Raw genomic sequence first — 17,906 nt, forward strand, 5'->3', positions numbered from 1 at the left:
ATCAAGATGTTGATTCGACAACGTGATTCTTGCAGAGGGGCGCCTGGGGATGCTCATGAAAAATGCAAGCAAAAACAAAAGTGGTGCGTTTATATTTTTGTCCCGTGTAAAAAAATGCTTCGAGTCTCACAGCTCTTGACTGGTCGGTGGGCGCGATTTCTAGTACCTGCAAACAAGAGGCGTTTCTCAGTTACCATGGTGACGGTGAAGTTAACTTGACAAAATGTCTGCTCATGTTAACGCAGCCAACGTGACTTAGGGGCAGCCAGCAAAGGGTTAAACTGCTCAGTGAGGAAGAGGAGGAGGTAGGTGGAGGAGGAGGAGAAGGATCAGGATCAATTCGTCGGTCTCTCGGCGGCTTTCTGATGAAGATGAGGATGATGATGAAGATTCTCTCGCCCGGCGGTAGGAAGAAAATCAATTGTCTTTGTTCTGACGTACAAGCAGTCGTGCGAACCTGGCGCGGGCCCGCGGCCGTGTGTGCGCGCCCGAGTTGGCGTGACTGCACGCGCGGAGCGTTTTGGGGATCGTCAAGCGAAATGTGAGGCGTCAATCTTGACATGTCACATCATCATCATCATCATCACCATCATCGCGCATGAACGGCCAAACGTGACGTGCGCCTGCAAGCGGTCGCACTGCTCCTACGTGACGTCACCATCATGTCAGGTAAATGATGCTATGCTATGCTAACTATCAGTTATGACGCGACAGTCAGCAGCTAATGCTAGCACACTTGATAGGGAACTCTAACCTTGCAGTTTTGAATGTGATGTCACTGTCACTGTTGTGTTATCATCACAAACCCAGCTGTGATATCACTGCACGTCATCACACTAGCGGTGACATCACAAAACCAGCTGTGATGTCACTGTACATCTCCATGCCAGCTGTGGCATCAGCGCAATATCACAACGCAGTAGGGCTGCACAATAAATCGCAAAAATATCATCACGGAGATACTGGCCTATACAATATGCGTATTGCAAAGACAGACATGCAGTACATTTCATATGGAATTGTTAGCTTTTATCTGATCAAATGATGTTTACATCGATCTGAGCATGACACCTGTTTGTAAAACGGTTGTTGTGATTCACTATAGTGGCACGTGTAAAAAGCAGATAAGAATAGGTCATGTCACATCAAAACAGCTGACCAGAGATGGATTCACAAAAAAAAAAAAAAAAAAAAGTCTGCATAGAAACCTGGCTACTGTGCTGTCATCACAAAACCAATTTCTCTGGTTTCCCCCCCAGGTCCAACGACATCTTAAAAGACCACCCGGTGGGGCGGGCAGAGCTGACCATGGGAGACGGAGACCCCCTGCAGATGGAAGGCAACGCCCTCCTCAAAGCCGTCTCTCAAGGGAAGCTGAGGCTGAGCCGTCTGCTGCTGGAGGGCGGCGCGTACGTCAACGAGGGCAATGAGCTGGGCCAAACTCCGGTGTCGGCTGCCTGCCTGGCCGACTATGAGGACCCTCGGACCCGCCTCCGGATGGTGCGCTATTTGCTGGAGAAAGGCGCTGACCCCAACATTCCAGACAAGAGCGGCAGGACAGCCCTAATGCACGCCTGCGCCAAGCGGGCCGGGAAGGAGGCCGTTTCCCTCCTGCTGGAGAACGGGGCCGACCCCAGCCTCAAAGACTACTCGGGGTGTTCCGCCCTCATGCACGCCCTCAACAAGGGCGACCGTGACACCCTGCAGGTCCTGCTGGACGCCTGCAGGGCCAAAGGCAAGGAGGTCATCATCATTACCACCGACACGTCTCCATCTGGTACCAAAAAGACAAAGCAGTACCTGAACTCTCCTCCGTCTCCAGGCGTGGTGGATAAGGTGTCCCCCGAGTCCACACCCGCCGCAGCCACCGCCGCCTGCATGTCGCCATCGGACGTGGAGATTGTGACCTCGTCTCCGGCCGAGCGCGGGAGAGACAAAGAAGAAGATAGGATCTTCAGCTTCCCGCTTGCCTGCGCACTGCCGCCCCCCAATGGCCGCCCTCTGGGAGAAAAGAGAATGGGGACGGTGGCGGCGCCTCCACGCAAGCTCCTCAAGAGGCTCAACTCTGAGCCTTGGGGCCTGGTGGCACCCTTGGCCTCAGCCGCAGTGCCTCAGGAGAGCGCCAGGGGGCGTTTGGAGGAAGCGGAGGGCATCTGTCGTCTTAGTCAACGAATCAACGGACTGTGCCTCACCCAGCCCGCTCGAGCTCTGCTGTCACGGCGACACAGCATCGAGACCCACGAGCCTTCTTCCCCAACAGTCACGGATCGGTCCTGCTCCGAGGACCAGGTCGTTCTCTCCCCCTCCTCCTGGGCGGACAATGTTCAACAGCACCAAATCTTATATTGCAGGAACCCGGAGTCCAAAGAAAACACCAACCTGCAGATATCAACTCATCCCAAATTGACTCGGTCGGACCACTGCGAGGCGGACAGCCACGCGGGTCAGGAATCCATCCCCGGATCTCCCGACTCTGGGCCGGTGTCCTTGGAGCGGAGGAAGTACAACACGTCCCCCCATTCTCTGGTCAACAGCTCGTCTCGGGAATCTCTCGAGAACATCCCCAACTCCGTGTCGCCTGCGGCTGTGCGCCGCCGGAGCCCTGGACTCCTTGAGCGCCGCGGCTCCGGGACCTTCCTTCTCGACCGCATATCACACACCAGGCCCGGATTTCTGCCGCCGCTCAACATCAACCCCCAGAGACCCATCCCGGATATCCGCTCCAACAGCAAGCCCCCCTCACCGGTCCACAGCACTCATAAGATCCTGGTTCCCGTGGCCCCGGCTTCGCCGAAACGTGGTCCTGACTTCAAAATGAAAAAAAAGCTCATGAGGAGGCACTCCATGCAGACGGAACAGATGAAGCAGCTCTCCACGTTCCAGGAGATTCTGGCTGAGAAAGTCATCGAATCCAACGGGGATTGACCTCTTCGTGGATGGGGTCATGTGGGGGCCGACTAATTCTGCTCAACCAGAAATGAGCAACTCGCAACTATTTTTCTGTGGCACAGATTTTGCCCTCCTTCACATGTTTGATCATTTCTGTTTCATACTTACACTTTATTGAAACGTGCAGTAAATTTTGATGTATCTAGATGCATCTGCAAGTATTTGACAACGTATAAATGTTATCACATCACATCTCAGGCCAATAATCATGAGTGATGGATGGAGCTAATGTGTTTGACATTTTGACCAATCCGGAATGACACGTTTCCAAAACGGCCTGTTCCCGCTCTGCCTCGGCCTCGGCCTAGCCTCTGTTTCGTTTCCATGACAACATGCGGCAATCAATTGAAGCAGAATCAACGGAACTGCGCAAGCCTCCACTGTACACTCGCAATGTGCGGGGTTCTGCAGTAAGATTTCATGAGTGGCGAGTCCCCGTGATTCAAAATAGCAATCGCCACCGCATGATGACCTCACTAATTACATTCCATTAAAATGCACAGAAGCTTTCATGCAGACCCAAACAATCAATTTCCAGGATTAAGCAAGCGAGAGACAGTCCCCCGGTGCCAAGACATAAAAATACAGTATATACTGTGTATGTAGTGCACATATAGTGTTTTCAATAATTCTTAACCATATATATATAATTTCATAAGTGCCAATGGAAGAAATAATGAAGCTTGCGGTAAGGATTTTAGCGAGTGGCACATACCCACTTGAACGGGGGGCTGGCTCCCATTCTTTTGGCTGTTCAATGAAACACTTCCATGTTTTGTCTTACACAAAATATTATTTATTGATAAATGTGAAAAACAAACAAATATGTATACAGGACTGTTGGTTATCTATTGGTGAAAGAAAACATGAATAAACACACACACAAACACACTTTTCATTTGTTGAAGAACTTTTTGTTGAGGAGAAAGATGAGCAAGTTGACATTAACTTTTGCTTTGTCAAACATCTTCATCACCGCCACGCCTTCGTACTGGAGCTGGAGCAGGTCCTAGTTTGGAGGGATGGATGGATTGATTGACTGATTGAGGGCTTGGTACTGATGTGTGTGGTTTTGCTTTGACGGTTACCTGATATTTGATGTGGAATTCTTCCATGTCGACGCCGAGGAAGCGAGCTTTGATGAGGAAGCTTCCTTTCTCTGTGCCGTTGACGATATCGAAGACCACGTTCTTGAACCTTCATTCCAATGAGACACTGGCGTTACCATGGGATGGCTCAACTTGTCGGAGTGGATTAGGTAACTATTCATTCGTACCACATTTGTGCATATTCAGACTTATTCTGAAAACTCACTCCCCCCCCCCAATGCAATTTTTTTCTGGCATATTTTGTATCTTTACTCAGGTTCAGTCATAACCTGTTGTAGCAAGAGAGTCATGGTGACATTTATATGCACAGTGATTATATGGACTATCTGTAAATATGATCTTCGATTAATGTTTATCGTTGCCGTTGGTCAGGCAGAATCCTCACTTCTCTAAAAGCCAGTGAGGTTTTTAAGACCCCGCCCCCCTCAAAAAAAAAAAAAAAGGTTGTTGAGCGACTAACTAGAGTTGAACAACTTCGTCTTGGGGCAACCTGCCCAATTGTGACATTCAGGTGCCATTTCCAAGATTCGAAATTGGTGTTGAATGTAATGTCGTCAGGCCCCTTGTGTGCACTTTGACAAGTGTTTTTTTTGTTTGTGTGTGTGTGTGTGTGTGTGTGTGTGTGTCTGTGTGCGTGTGCGCACACTCACTGGGTGGAGGGCAGGTCCTGGATCTCCAGCAAAACACCTTTCTCATGTAGGCGCGTGGCCGTGTAGCTCATGACAGGAACTTTCTTCTTCGCTCGGGCATCTGCCGTTTTCTTCACGGAGGCTCGGCTGCAAAGCGACAAACGATAGATGGGCGTCGAGGAGCGGCTTTCGTGTAGCTGAGCGACTTACTCTTTGGTTGTCAGCTTGTCCAGACAGGAAGCGATGTAATGCCCGTAGTAGTCCGCCTGCTGGCCGAGAAAGTTGCTTTTGTCGCGTAGGCCGTGCAGTGTCTGGCCAAGTTTCACAAGCTCTCCCCCCCGACGCCGGCGGTGCACGCGCTGGTTGCGGACATCCTATGACGGGCGGGAAGCAGCGGCGTAAGCGCCGGGAAAGCAGAAGCGGCTAGCGGGATGTTCGGCGTGTTACCTGCGCAATCATTTTGAGGATGCGCTCATGGCCGCGTGTCGCCGGGAGGATGCCCAACGCTTCCAGACGGCGAACGCTTCTGCCGATCTTTCGCTTCTTCTCCTCCAGGCTCAAAGAGGTGGTGGCCAAGGTGGATCTCCTCCTCTTCATCTTGTCCGGCGTGTTTGCATCTTGCGCAATGCGGCGATGCATCAGCTCCTTGTGGCGCAGTTCCTGTTTCCAGAAGCGACAGTGAGCAATGAATACACAATGCCAAACATCAAGCCTTCTTGCCGTGCTAAATGATTGGCCAGCACTCAAATACGCCTGCCGTCAGGCCATTACCACATTCGATCATGCAACAGTGCACAACAACATAAGAGTGAGACGCATCAACACACAAAGAGACACAAGACAAAACAACAAAAGAACCAAAAAAACGAGAAATTAGACAAGAATGAAAGAGACATCGAGACTTACACAGGTGCATTTGCATGATCCTTAAAAAAAGAAAAATGGACATATGTAGGTGCCTGCAGAAGAGGAAAGGTCTCGTCTGTCCCATTTGCTCACAAATTAGCAGATGACAACATACGAGAAAGCCAAAGCGAGCTCAACTGCTTTCTATCCAAATCCCAAGCAAGAACGGAGAGGTAGTCTTGACCTCCACCGCCATTACGATCACGACGGGGAGTCGACGAAGCACCAGAACCGATCTGACCTGGTCGGGCGACACAGCAGCTCTGAGAACGTCGGCGAGCGTGTCCCCCGGCTGCGTCCGGATGACGTCCGCCATCAGCTGCTTGGTGCTGAACATAAAAGCGCCGTTAGCATAGCCAGCCGCCGGCCCGCCCCAAAGTAGCGGCAGAGCACGACCACGTACGAGAGCAGCAGCGCGCCCGCGTCAGCCGAATCGTCGTCGTGCTCGTCGAAAACTTCAAACTTGTTTGTGAGCATCAGAGAAACTTCCGTCTTGCTCCAAGCCCACTCGCACCCTGGATCGGCTGAGGAACGCAAAAAAAAACACCCCAGCGTCACGCTCACATCATCACCACAATCACCATCATTATCGAAGAGATGCTGCGAGTACCTGGGGCTGTCGTAGTCGCAGTACCCACAAGCTCCTGTAGGGTTGGAATGGGACCGACATCGGCGAGCAGGAGTCTGAGCTGGTCCGAGGGCTCGGGACACAAAGCATCGCGGTGCTCCAGCAACAGCTAAAAGCCACCACATCAATAACACAAGTGGCCCCGACAAGCGTTCACTGAATGCATGTGAATACGTACTTTGTGCGTATTGAGCAGCTCGCCCAGCGAGATGTAGACGAGCGGCCGACTGACGATCAGCGTCTCCGAGTACTCGTCCATCCGGAAGTGCTGAGACGGATTGGGAACGTCGCACACGCGCCGTACAAACTTCCTGTCACGTGACAAGATCACAAACTACAGTCGTCCTTCCTACTGTATATCGCCGGGGTTAGGCAAAGTACCGGGCATCTATTTCTTGGATCACTTCTGTGTCTTTGAAAGTTTTATGCAGAATACAAAATATGCATGTGAGGTGCATATTTCCTCAAATTCTATGCTATCGTACACCAACACAGAGCAGAACATTGTTGCCGTTGTTTTGTTGAGGAGGCGGCAGTTTGCGTAATGACCTGAAGGTGGCGTGCGCGTGCGTGACGTAGCGGTTGAGTGCGGCGACGTGCTCGCCGCTTCCGAGGAAGAGCTCGCCGGTGGCGGCGCGTTGCAACAGTCGGGCCGCCGAGCCCAGCAGGCGGCGCCGCTCTGGCCGCAGCCCTCCCGGCACCCCCGAAGGCTCCAACACGTCAAAAGCATCCGGCGCCACGATGGCGGGGTTCATGAAGCGGTAATACACCAGGTTGCAAAGCACCTGCGTGCAGACATAAGGCGGGCAAGAAGCTGGATGAATGAGAAGATCCACAAGCAAAATTTGGAATCATCAAGGAAGCCGGGCTTATTTGGGAATGTGGGAGGAAGCCAAAGTAGTCGAAGAAAACCCACGCAAAAGCATAGCTTCCGGCTCCGACAAACATACTAACTCCACACAGGAAAGTTAGAGCTCAGATTTGAAACACACCGCCTCTGAACTGCGAGGCGGATATGCTAACCCACTGATGTCAAACTCAAGGCCCGGGGGCCCAGATCCGGCCCGCCAGATCATTTTATGTGGCCCGCGAAAGCAAATCATGTGTGTCAACTTGCTAAAATCTGCACCGAAATCTCAAATTGTCACGTGTAATAATTAACGTTGAGATTTTGCAATAATTTTGTTACCCTGTTTACGCACACTTGAATAATAATTGAACAATTATAATTGACTTGACTGTTTTCACGAGTAATCTATTAATTTGTTGTGTCCAAGTAATAATTTTGTGGTTTCACTGTCATAGGGAAGACGCAACTCCAAATTGGCCCGCGACTAAAATGATTTTGACACCCCCGTGCTAACCAGTTATTCAGCGTGCCGCCACGTTTATGTTTGATTTTGTTATGACCTCATAATGGTCAATTCAAGTCAATATGAGGCAATAAGAAACATTTGTGATGACCTTGTAGACGTCATCCTCGCTGGCAGCCGGAAACGTTGACCTCAGGGTGTCTCCAAGAACCTTCGCTGTGTAGCGCAAGCCATATCTGCATAAACACAAGCAGTCGTGTAAAGAGGAGGGGGAGGAGGAGGAGGAACTGATCAAGAGGCAACGGCTTACGGGAGTTTGTTGATGTTGGACGTGATGGCCTTGAGGATTCTCTGGGTCAGGTTGTGCAGGTTGACCACGGCGATGTCAACGCGGCGCCGGACTTCGGGATGAGACAAAGCGTCCTCGGGGGAGACGTCGTAGGGAAGCGAGCTGGCGGGCGAGGCGGGAACACATTAGGAGTGAGCGGACGCCCAGTGGGCGAAGGATTCTCGAGCGCACGTTCAGACCTCTTGAATCCGCTCCGGCTCTCTGTCTGGTTGATCCAGGTCTTGTATACCTCCACGGGGTCGGTCCTCACGTCGAGGTCGCCGTCAGCCAAGATGTCGCGCAGCGCCGGACCCAGCACCTCACGCAGGACGTTGCGACCGCGCTCGTGTCGGTAGAAGTTGACCAGCATCTTGATCACGAAGGGGTTTCCCCTGATCACGTCCCGGGGTTCAGTCACATTGGACCTGACCAGAACGCACTCATTAGTACGACATTCAGTCTTGTTGAAAATGTTTTATAGTGTTGTGTAAGAGATATTAAAAATGGCTGGCAGTGAATGAGTTCAATACGCTTTCAGAACTGAAGCAAGCCGAGACACATGCAGCGGGAAAGTAAAAATGAGTAGAAGCGACTCGGTATGTGACCTGATCTCGAAGTGTAGCGCCTGCGTGAACAGCTGCAGAAGCAGAAAGGCTTCCCGATCGTCCGCTCCGTAGTTAAACAGGCTGAAGACGAGCATCTCCATGAAGGACGAGCAGCGGCTCTGCGGCATCAGGAAGATCAGCTGCGCCAAGTAGGACGGCTGAGTCTGAAACGCAGCATCACATTGAGTGGACTTGGAGGCTGACCACTTTTCACCCCTTACCCCCTTCTCTGTCTCTCACACACGCACGCACGCACGCACGCACACAGTGACCCACCTGGAGCAGATAGAAGAGGTTCTGATAAGCCTCCAGTCTCTGCCTCCGCTCTCGGCTCAGCGCCTTGAGGCCTTTGCTCCTCTCCACGTCCATCATGGACGACAGCTTCTCCTTGTTCTTCTTGGTCAGCTTCTTGCAGTGAGACTCCACTTCCTGTAGGAGGCGCTCCCGTAAGACACCGACCTCGGGTTTGATGAAGCGACGGGAGCGGCTCACCTGCAGGGTGGCCCTGTTGCGCACTAGCAGCCCGATCTTCAAGTCCATCAGGTCCAGGTCGGCCTCCAGCTGCCGGTTGAAGCGGATGGTTCGGACCACCTCTTGCTGAAGACGCGCCAGCTCCGCCTCCTCCCTGATGTCGCCGTCGCCCAAATCCAGCAAGTGGATGAACTTCCTGAGTACACTCAGGGGGGGCGTGTCCCATTGCACTGAGACGGGAGCGGCCGTTAGTCTTTGGTTGCGCTTTGGCCAATCGCATCGTCAGAGAACTTACCCAGCATCTTGTACTCAGCCCGCGCCCGACTCGCTCGGAAGAAAGTTTGGATCTTTATGATGGCGCCCACCTGTGGATCGACACAGTTACCCGGGTAGAAAGAACCAAGAGGAACCCACTTCGCCCTGTTGCTTAACTGTACAAAAACATGTACTCAGTGAGCTTCTTTTCAAGGGAATACCGGTACCCTTCTAAGAATGTGAGTGTCTTCCATGTATGAACTGTGTAAAGATCACATTTTCACCTCCAACCATCTTGCCTGAGTCTTACTGGGTTGTCTGTTTATCAATCGCACACTCACGTTTTGTCGGAAGAACCTCAACCGTGCCAGATATTTTCTCCTGGCGAAGCACATCTTCACGAAAGCTTGAATCTGTCAACAAATATCACAAGTGATTTCATTCAATAAAATTTAGACCCACGTATGTACACTATGCATATGGTCGGGGGTTGAATGGGGGTTAAAAAAAAGATCCTCTGATCCATTTGAACAGTTGCTAATTAGATGTGGATTTTGGCTATTGGCAAGGTGGCCCAGCCCCGTTCGCTATCTGTTAACTGTAATGATTCTGTAGTTTTTACCTCATCTATGAAGTAACGGGCCCATCTGTCCATTTGAAAAATCAAATGTGATCCTTGAGCACAAAAGTTTGCGCTGTCCTGCTGGGCCACATATTCCCCATTGGAAATTTGGAGATTTCCCCGAGATGCCACGAGCTGGCCGACTAAGCACCGACTCATAGGAAAATCCTAATTGGTGTTTTTGACAGGATGTGAAGGTGACGTTCACCGGAGCCAGTCCAAATAGGATCATCTGTAAGGCTTTTATTTTGAAGGGTAAGGCTGAGAAATTATTTGGGAACTACAGAAGTTTGAGGGGGGTCAATGAGGTATATACATGTGGTCAGTCTATGTACATGGCGCCACGTCACCTTGACTGCCGCCCTCCAGTTGCCGTAGAGGAACTCCAGCCTCCGCCTGTACGCCCTCTGCTGGATGAACCTCCTCCAGTGAGCCTGAACACAGAATGCCTGTTGGTCACTGGAGGAAGGAGTTACGTGACCGGTCGTCACCAGGCCTTGCTTTTGGCACCTGGATGAGGATGACGGCGTGGGTGTGGGTACGCAGGTAACTTCGGCGAGCCGCGAGATTGCGCCGGGTGAGGAATCCCCGAATGGCCGCCTGCAGGCGGACAACCAGCGCTCTGTTGTCGGCCCAAAGTTCTTGGCGCTGGTGCGTCGACCACACGCCGCTGACCACTTCCTGCCGGGGGAGAGGTGTGAGCTGACAGAGGCGGCGTGGCATGCCTGTGTGTGTGTGTGTGTGTGTGTGTGTGTGTGTGTGTGTGTGTGTTTCAAGGCATCACCTGGATGTCGTGTTGGTCCAGGAACAAGCTGTTGTGGACGAACCCGGCCGGTCTCTCCCACATGCCTTCCAGTCTGTTCAGGTGGAAGAAGAACAACGAGCCGTCTTCCGTTGTGAATTCCACCCAAGGACTCTTGTTGTCTCCTGCAAACACCTGTCAGTCTGAGCGGCTGACCTCTGACCTCCGGCCATGCTAAAAGGAGCGCACGTCACCTGCACTGGCCTTGCGCTGCACCAAAGCGGCGAGCTGCTGCTGGTACTCTGCTGCGCAGCGCCTTGTCACACCCTGCAGCGCCACCTCTGGTAGCGACAGCACTCGCAGCGTCTGCGCAGCCTGCTTCTCCTTCACTGCTTGATTGACAGCTGCCACCCCCAGACACACTGCGCACAAAGGCACACACACTCAAGCCCCATTTTTTTAAGGGGGATGCATTCCAGGCAATAGTAAAAATCCATCATATGAGGGAAAAAACTGTTTTAAAATGTTTTGATCCCTCTCACATACTTTTTAATTATGGAATAAAACATTTGAAGAGACATCTCTTTATTTTAGGTGTGAATTAAGTAAAATCCGCTGTTTTATTTCTTGTTTGCAAAGCTAATAATTTGTATTTAATTTAAAATTTTGAACAGGTCAGTGTACTCGCATTCCAGTTTCCTTGACCTTCACCACTGTTGGAGACCCCAAAAACAACGTGCGTTTCCCATGTTGTTGAAGTGTCCATGAGCAAGATACTCGACCCCCAGTTGCTCCTGATGTTATCAGTGTGACGCGCTTTGCTACTCTTCATCGTAAATATATTTAACACTAAAAATGGATATGCTTAACAGAAAATCTGCAACATAGCGGGACAGTCATAACCTCCGCCATCGTTGGTACGAAAACAAAATGGAGTGTGCGCTGGAACAGGCAAAATGAATCATGTGACTGACTCACGCTTCAGAGCTTTCCGAGTATCCTGATTGGCTCGTCTCACTACTTCCTGGATGTCAGCCAACCACAGCTCAGCTCCCGTGTCTTTGCTGAGCTGATTGGTTTAGGGGAGAAAACATGACCTGACATTAAACACAGAAGCTAGACCGGGACTGATTCACTTCAGACTGTCCGTCAAAATGTGTGTGTGTGCGTGCGTGTGCATGTGGGTGTATGTGTGGGTTCACCTGAGCTTTCAGTTGCCGGGCAGCGTTCATCAAGTGGAGGTATCTGTAGGAGTTGGCGGGCAGGATGTCCTCCACACCACTAGAGGGCAGTAGCAGTGCAGAAAGCAGCCGGTGAGCATCTCCGCTCATCAAAGCCTCATTAACCGCTTGGAGGGCCAAGATCTCTAATGGGTCAGAGGTCATGCAGGCATTGAGATGATTATCCGAGCTTCGCATATGGTATTTGTGACGTACGCTGATGTTGGGCCAGCGCGTTGGTGTTGGCCAGCTTGATTCCTTCCTGAAGTTGATTCCAGGTCAGCGCTTCTCGCCCGGCCGACTGCTTCATGCCGGACAGACACCACAAATACCTGCGCACGATATTCACCGTCACCGTCATCATGATCATCATCGTCATCTCATCAACCCTTACTTGTCCATCAGGGTGTGGTCCACATCAGCCAAGCCCACTGACGAACTGGCCAATAAGGAGCTGAGCTGCTGCAGGTTTCGCTCCTCCACCGCCTGATTGACAAGCACCACGGCAGATAGCATCTCCACGGCAACAAACAGCTCTTCCTGCTGCAGCACCCCCTGCAGAAGACGCGGCAACATCACAGCGCATGTTGCCTATGTCGCGTGCGTGCGTGTGGGCGAGCGTACCTGGGCCGCGTGCGTCTGTAGCAGCTGCAGCTGCTTGTGATAAAGAGACGCTCCACAAGGGAAGACCGTGGGCAGCTGAAGGTCGGAGGACATCAGACAGCTGACCGTGTGCTGGGGGTCGCTGCCCCGCAACGATTGGTTCACACCGTCCAGCGCTGCCTGCACTGTAACGCACACACACGCACGCGGCGCCACACAGTCACTCATGTGCGGCACACACCTCAGCCAAAGAGGAAGCATCTCACTCACTCTTGGCGTCTGCGCAGGCTTCCCAGTTCGCCATGTGGATAACATCTTGAAGCTCGTCAGGCTCCAGCGGCTCCTGAGGTGGCGGCGCAACAACACATTCCATCAATCATGTGACAGGTCATTAAAAGGACGTCTGTCAGCCTTACATGTATGGCTTGAGTGGTAGGAAGAAATGAGTTTTGCTGGGTAAAGCACCTAAAAGCTAAAATAATAAAAATAACAGATTCATCAAGAATTAAAATAATAATTGGTGAGCAGCTCTAAAAGTGAAAAGTGTGCAATCAGTTACATACGAATCAAATTGTCTTTATTGGAGGGATGCGCACCCATGGTCATTTGCACTCGCCCAACCCACGTGTGACGCCTCCATTCGGGGTCGTCTGCTCACTTGCACGCAGCACATTTTGAAAAGTTACTTTTTAAAGTGAATAAATGTGCATGAAAGCTGGCCATCTTTTCAAATATGAAGTTTTTCTCAAGTGGAAAGACAAAAATCCCCCGTGAAAAAGTACAGCACTCATTTGAAGAACATTTGATGGGCGAGTCCATGACATACCAGCGCTTTTGCGTCACGCTCGGCCGCCAGCCTCTCCAGGTAGCAGCGCCCGTTGGCGCCGAGGACGTCGGTGAGGGCCAAACACGGCAGCCGCAGAGCGTACGCAAGAGCCTTCTCGTCGGCGGCCTCCACGGCTTCGTCCACTTGCTCCACCGCCCATCTCACTGCAGACGCAGTCGCCAACATCAGCACCGGCCATGCTTCCACTTCACAGTGACAACACTCTCACCGTTGACCACGTTGATGTTGTTCTGGATTTCTCGGCGAGTCAGAAACTCCTCGTACAGATCTTTTTCTGCCGAGGGTCCACCCTGGAAGACACAATGACCGTGTTACTTTAGGCCATGTTCTCAAACGCTAACGCTAGACCTTAAAGTAGGTCTTAAAGTCAAATGTATTGAGCTTCTCCCAGTATGCCTCAAACTGGCTGATAAAGACGGACAAAGTGGAGCGTCTTTCTCGAGAACCGTTCGACGGGTGTGAGAGGGAAAACGGGTAGTGAACCGCGAACCTCCGCCCGCGTCTGCTAGGTGGCGCCCCTGAGCCACACTCACCCGGCTGGCCGCCTGCTGCTCTTTTCTTTGTTTGGCCTGATACAGCTTCGCCTGGTAGACGCTCATCAGCGCCTCCTGCAGGTCAGTGAGTTGCGCGTTGGGGTTTCTGAGAGCCTCAGCCGTCGCCCCGACATCACGACTCTCCACGGCCTCATTGATGGCGATCACCGCCGCGTGGACTGAAGAGAGGACAAGAGGGCGTTTGGCAACAATGGCTGACAGGCGGAGAAGAAAACGTCATCGGGTTAGCATATTGTCGTACCTGCCGCCTCGTCCACTGACAACTCATTGGACAGAATTCCTCCAATTTTGTGGAAGGCAGGAAGCTGCAGGCCGTATTTGTCCAACTCCAGCCTCATGTTGTTGATCTCCTCCACTGTAGACCCGCACGCCCACACACCATCATTTCATTTTAAACTGAAGCCGCTGGATTGGATGTGATCAAATTCTGACATCACTGCTTGTCAATATGAGCAATAAGGCGGAGCTTACCTGTAAACTTGACCTTCCCACAAAGGTCAGTAATCTGCGGAGCGAGGCCACGCCTGTACAGGTACAAGCTACAGGCACACAAAAAAAAAACAAAAATCATTTTCAGCTGTGTCTACTTGTCCTCGTCATAGAAAAGTGCAATGTACATTCCAATGAAATGGAAAAAAAATTTAAATCACAATTTTGATGAATTGCCTACATAGAAACAATAACTCAGAGGATAGACAGACAGACCAGATGGGGAGGTAGCGAGACGGTTAATAAAACAGCTCCAAGACACGCATGGAAGTAAGGAGAGAGACAGGGAAGCAAACAGGGAAGGCGAAAGAGACAAAGAGACAGACAGACAGACAGACAGACAGAAAGACAGAAAGACAGACAGACAGACAGACAGACAGACAGACAGACAGACAGACAGACAGACAGACAGACAGACAGACAGACAGACAGACAGAGGTTACCTGAGTGCATGGATACAATAAACAGCTCTAGGCATGTTCTTTTTGTCGTAAATGTCTGTGGTCTCCGGATGGAAGATCTGAATCAACAACAACAGCGGTACAAAAACAAGCATGTGGGTGGGGTGAGGGTTGATTTTTCAACTGTAAAAACAATGGCCTCGGCGGTCACTAAGCCTGTCCCGATTTGATCACGTGATGGGAAATTGGGGTCGGTCAGTATATCGACTCGTCTGAAAAAGATCAGATTACATTTTTTTTTTCAAATTTTGTAAAGCATAAACCTTTTAGTTCTTGAGTTAAACCACACCCACAAATGGTATCATCTGGGGATACCTTTATTTATTTAAAAAAAAAAAAAGTCATTGAGAAAATTCATGTGGTCTTTTGTTCAAGAGAGCAAGAAAGCGACACTGGCTCTTCCCCATATTTCGGTACTCAAGTAGTGACTGACTTGTTGACCGCAAAAGAATATGAATTCTTGAGTAGCCCCATGCCAGGCCAGGAAGTGGCGCAGTGGTGGCGGGCAACATTTTGCCAACGTGGCAGCAGTTTGTTGTGCTACGTATGCAGGGCCATGCTCCACTCAGCACTTGGTTACTCACCGATGGCAGCCCAAGCGACATCATGGCGTTCCTCCAGTGGTTGATGTTATCAGTGTGACGAAATTCAACACCCACAGCCTGAAAAAGGAAACATTTGAGGTCAACACGCAACATTTGGAAGCGAGTAAACCTCTACATTTACTGAAGACATTTGGGGGATAAATTGCACTAGTCTGAATTAATCCAAAAAACTAAACAAAAAAATTTACTTTGAGCTACAGTCCAGTCGAATCAAATTATTCTGAAGTAACTGTGCTGTTACTTGAGTACAATTTGCAGCGACTGTGATTGTTGAGGATAGACACATTGTGGATGAGGTTGGTTGTCATGGCTGCAACGGACAGGAACGAACGAACCACCTTGTAGCGCAGCTGCTCCCAGTCGTAAATCTTCTTCCGAGAAACGACGGAAGGTGCAAAGCGATGGCCCAGTTTGGCGAGAATGACGCCATTCCTCAACGCTTCCTCCAGCTCGGTGGGAGCGGGAAGCTCCTCCCCCAGGCATGCCTCCATCCACCTGCGGGGACGGATGCCATTGTGAGCAAATGATGCCTGCTGAGCTTTTCGCCAAAGGCCGCGGCAATGACTTGTTACTGTACGCAACGCATGTGAGTGGTGGCATACTGTATTCCACGGGTCACCAACCCGGAGTCCGTGGCGACCAGGTTGCCTGCAGGCAAAAGATGAGTGCCCTGGGGGCCTATTCTCACCACTGAAGGCACATTTTGATTTCCTCGAAATGGTGTAGAAATGACTGTTTTCAAAAATGTATCCACTTGCTTAGATTGATAGAATTGGTGTTGCATATTGATATTTTGCATTTTGATTATAATTTGTTCCCAAAAATGTCCAAATGTTGATAATTACTGAGATAAATCTTTCTATATATCAAATGACTATCATTCATTATTATCAATTACAGTAGTTTGAGTTAAATTTGTCAGTTCAGACCTGTGTATGAAACTGGTAGCCCTTCACATGAATCAGTGGCATAGAAGTTGCTAACCCTACCCTGGCGTATTGCACATATAAGGTATAAGACAGGCTGTCTATGAAGAATACGTGCACAAATGAGCCAGTGACCTTTTTGCCTCCTCCAGTCGACACAAGTAGTGATAGGCCACATTTTGGAGCCTCTGCTCATCCATCTCCTCGGCTGTCAGACGGCCATCTGCTCATCGGACAAAACAAGCAACTTGGCAAACTTTCAGAAGGCAGGTAGGCAGGCAGGCACACCCCCAAATACAACCAAAAAAAAAAAAAACACAAACACGAGCACGAACACAAAGAGGCACACACACATACCTACATACATTCTGGATACGGTCGTAAGGACAAAGTAAATTGATGAAATAATGGCATTTCCGAAGCAGACGAGGACGCTAGTAACTCACGGTGAATCTGAGTGCTGGACTCCGCCATGTTTGACGTCGTCGCTCCCACACAAGCGGAATCAAGTCAAACTCTGCCTTCCCCAAAGGCGGAATCGAGTGAAAGTTTTCAAAGAAATCAAAGGTTGAAACACGACCGTAACAAAACTGACTGATGAGATGACAGCAGCGACTCGACAGCCAACAGCAACAAGGAGCCTCCTTCCGCTTTAGGTTTGAAAGCTCGCGCCTGTCTCTAATTGGTCGACAGATAGAAAACGTTTCCTATTGGCTGACCGCAGCACGGGTGAATGATGCGTCACATTTATGACGCCTTCAAAACTACTGTACATGTATTGGAAAAATGTTCTTTCAGTTTGTGTCGCGCTCACACGCACGCGCGCACACACACGCTCACACACACACTAACACACACAAAGGTTGTAACGAATTATGGAACCTTCATTTCATGTTCTTTCCTCCAAATAATTTAGACGTTTGACTATTAAATGCTACATTTGTCGCATTTACCCTACATTTACATTCAAACCTATTTCCAAGTACGTTCGAACGTATTTGGAGCACGTCTGAATGCATTTAAACTTATTTTCCAGTCAAAATATTTTTACTCCACATTGGTGGCTACACACTTCCATACAATTCTGAGGGTCTGCCATGTTTTAGAAGAAGCTTACACATTGTTCTGACATGTGGTGAGCTCCTTACAAAAAGATTGAATGCTGTTATCTGCTGGCTGGACCAAATGGTTTTTTTTTTGGACTTTCTTGGCTTAATTTAATGATCAAACCACATCTGACCAAGTCTTTTCTCCGCCCATTCTGTAGTTGATGGCAATTGCCGCTCCCTGTTAGGATTTCCACTGACGGCATTCCACATCAACAGCGCTCAATGAATTAAAAAATGATTTGGTCACCGATTGCTAGGGATGGGATTCAAAAGCCGGTTCTTGTGTGTGTCACGTGTTTGTGCATTAGTGTATATTTGTGTGTGTGTGTGTGTGTGTGTGTGTGTGTGTGTGTGTGTGTTTGCATCTACATGTGTGGGCTTTGTATCTCTCCATTAACCTGTCAGACAGTCAATCTTCGAGCTGGTTTGCCAGGCAGCAAAGAGGTGGAGCTTGATAAAAGGCAGGTCATAAAGTTGAGCTGCTCTCTGGCTGTCTCTCTCTCTCTCTCTCTCTCTCTCTCTCTCTCTCTCTCTC

At 50.2% G+C, this 17,906-nt stretch overlaps 2 protein-coding genes across 4 annotated transcripts; one reads left to right on the plus strand and one right to left on the minus strand.

Annotated features, from left to right (window-relative positions):
- Positions 1–55: 55 nt before the first annotated feature.
- ankrd34a (ankyrin repeat domain 34A) lies at positions 56–3,838 on the plus strand. Of its 3 annotated transcripts, none has more exons than XM_019863655.1 (2): positions 56–541; positions 1,260–3,838. In XM_019863655.1, the coding sequence occupies exons 1-2, from the start codon at positions 366–368 to the stop codon at positions 2,923–2,925; spliced, it is 1,842 nt and encodes a 613-aa protein (XP_019719214.1). In that variant the 5' UTR covers positions 56–365; the 3' UTR covers positions 2,926–3,838. The 3 variants fall into 3 exon arrangements, with proteins under 3 accessions (XP_019719214.1, XP_019719215.1, XP_019719217.1); XM_019863656.1 differs by having other exon boundaries at positions 57–669; XM_019863658.1 differs by having other exon boundaries at positions 57–405.
- Positions 3,707–16,915, minus strand: iqgap3 (IQ motif containing GTPase activating protein 3). Its single transcript, XM_019863626.1, has 38 exons — positions 16,709–16,915; positions 16,398–16,485; positions 15,675–15,831; positions 15,316–15,393; positions 14,714–14,790; positions 14,253–14,320; positions 14,023–14,136; positions 13,761–13,939; positions 13,436–13,517; positions 13,207–13,370; positions 12,651–12,723; positions 12,402–12,565; positions 12,172–12,332; positions 11,994–12,109; positions 11,760–11,923; positions 11,536–11,626; positions 10,812–10,979; positions 10,600–10,742; positions 10,326–10,496; positions 10,166–10,249; positions 9,535–9,606; positions 9,234–9,303; positions 8,960–9,168; positions 8,744–8,896; positions 8,468–8,631; positions 8,063–8,287; positions 7,845–7,985; positions 7,686–7,770; positions 6,771–7,006; positions 6,400–6,532; positions 6,204–6,330; positions 5,997–6,117; positions 5,835–5,922; positions 5,135–5,347; positions 4,898–5,061; positions 4,709–4,834; positions 4,038–4,146; positions 3,707–3,958 (listed from the first exon to the last, which is right to left on the minus strand). The coding sequence occupies exons 1-38, from the start codon at positions 16,734–16,736 to the stop codon at positions 3,845–3,847; spliced, it is 4,920 nt and encodes a 1,639-aa protein (XP_019719185.1). The 5' UTR covers positions 16,737–16,915; the 3' UTR covers positions 3,707–3,844.
- Positions 16,916–17,906: the final 991 nt, after the last annotated feature.

The sequence above is a fragment of the Hippocampus comes genome, unplaced genomic scaffold, assembly GCF_001891065.2.
Source record: "Hippocampus comes isolate QL1 unplaced genomic scaffold, H_comes_QL1_v1.1 scaffold249, whole genome shotgun sequence".
NCBI lineage: Eukaryota > Metazoa > Chordata > Actinopteri > Syngnathiformes > Syngnathidae > Hippocampus > Hippocampus comes.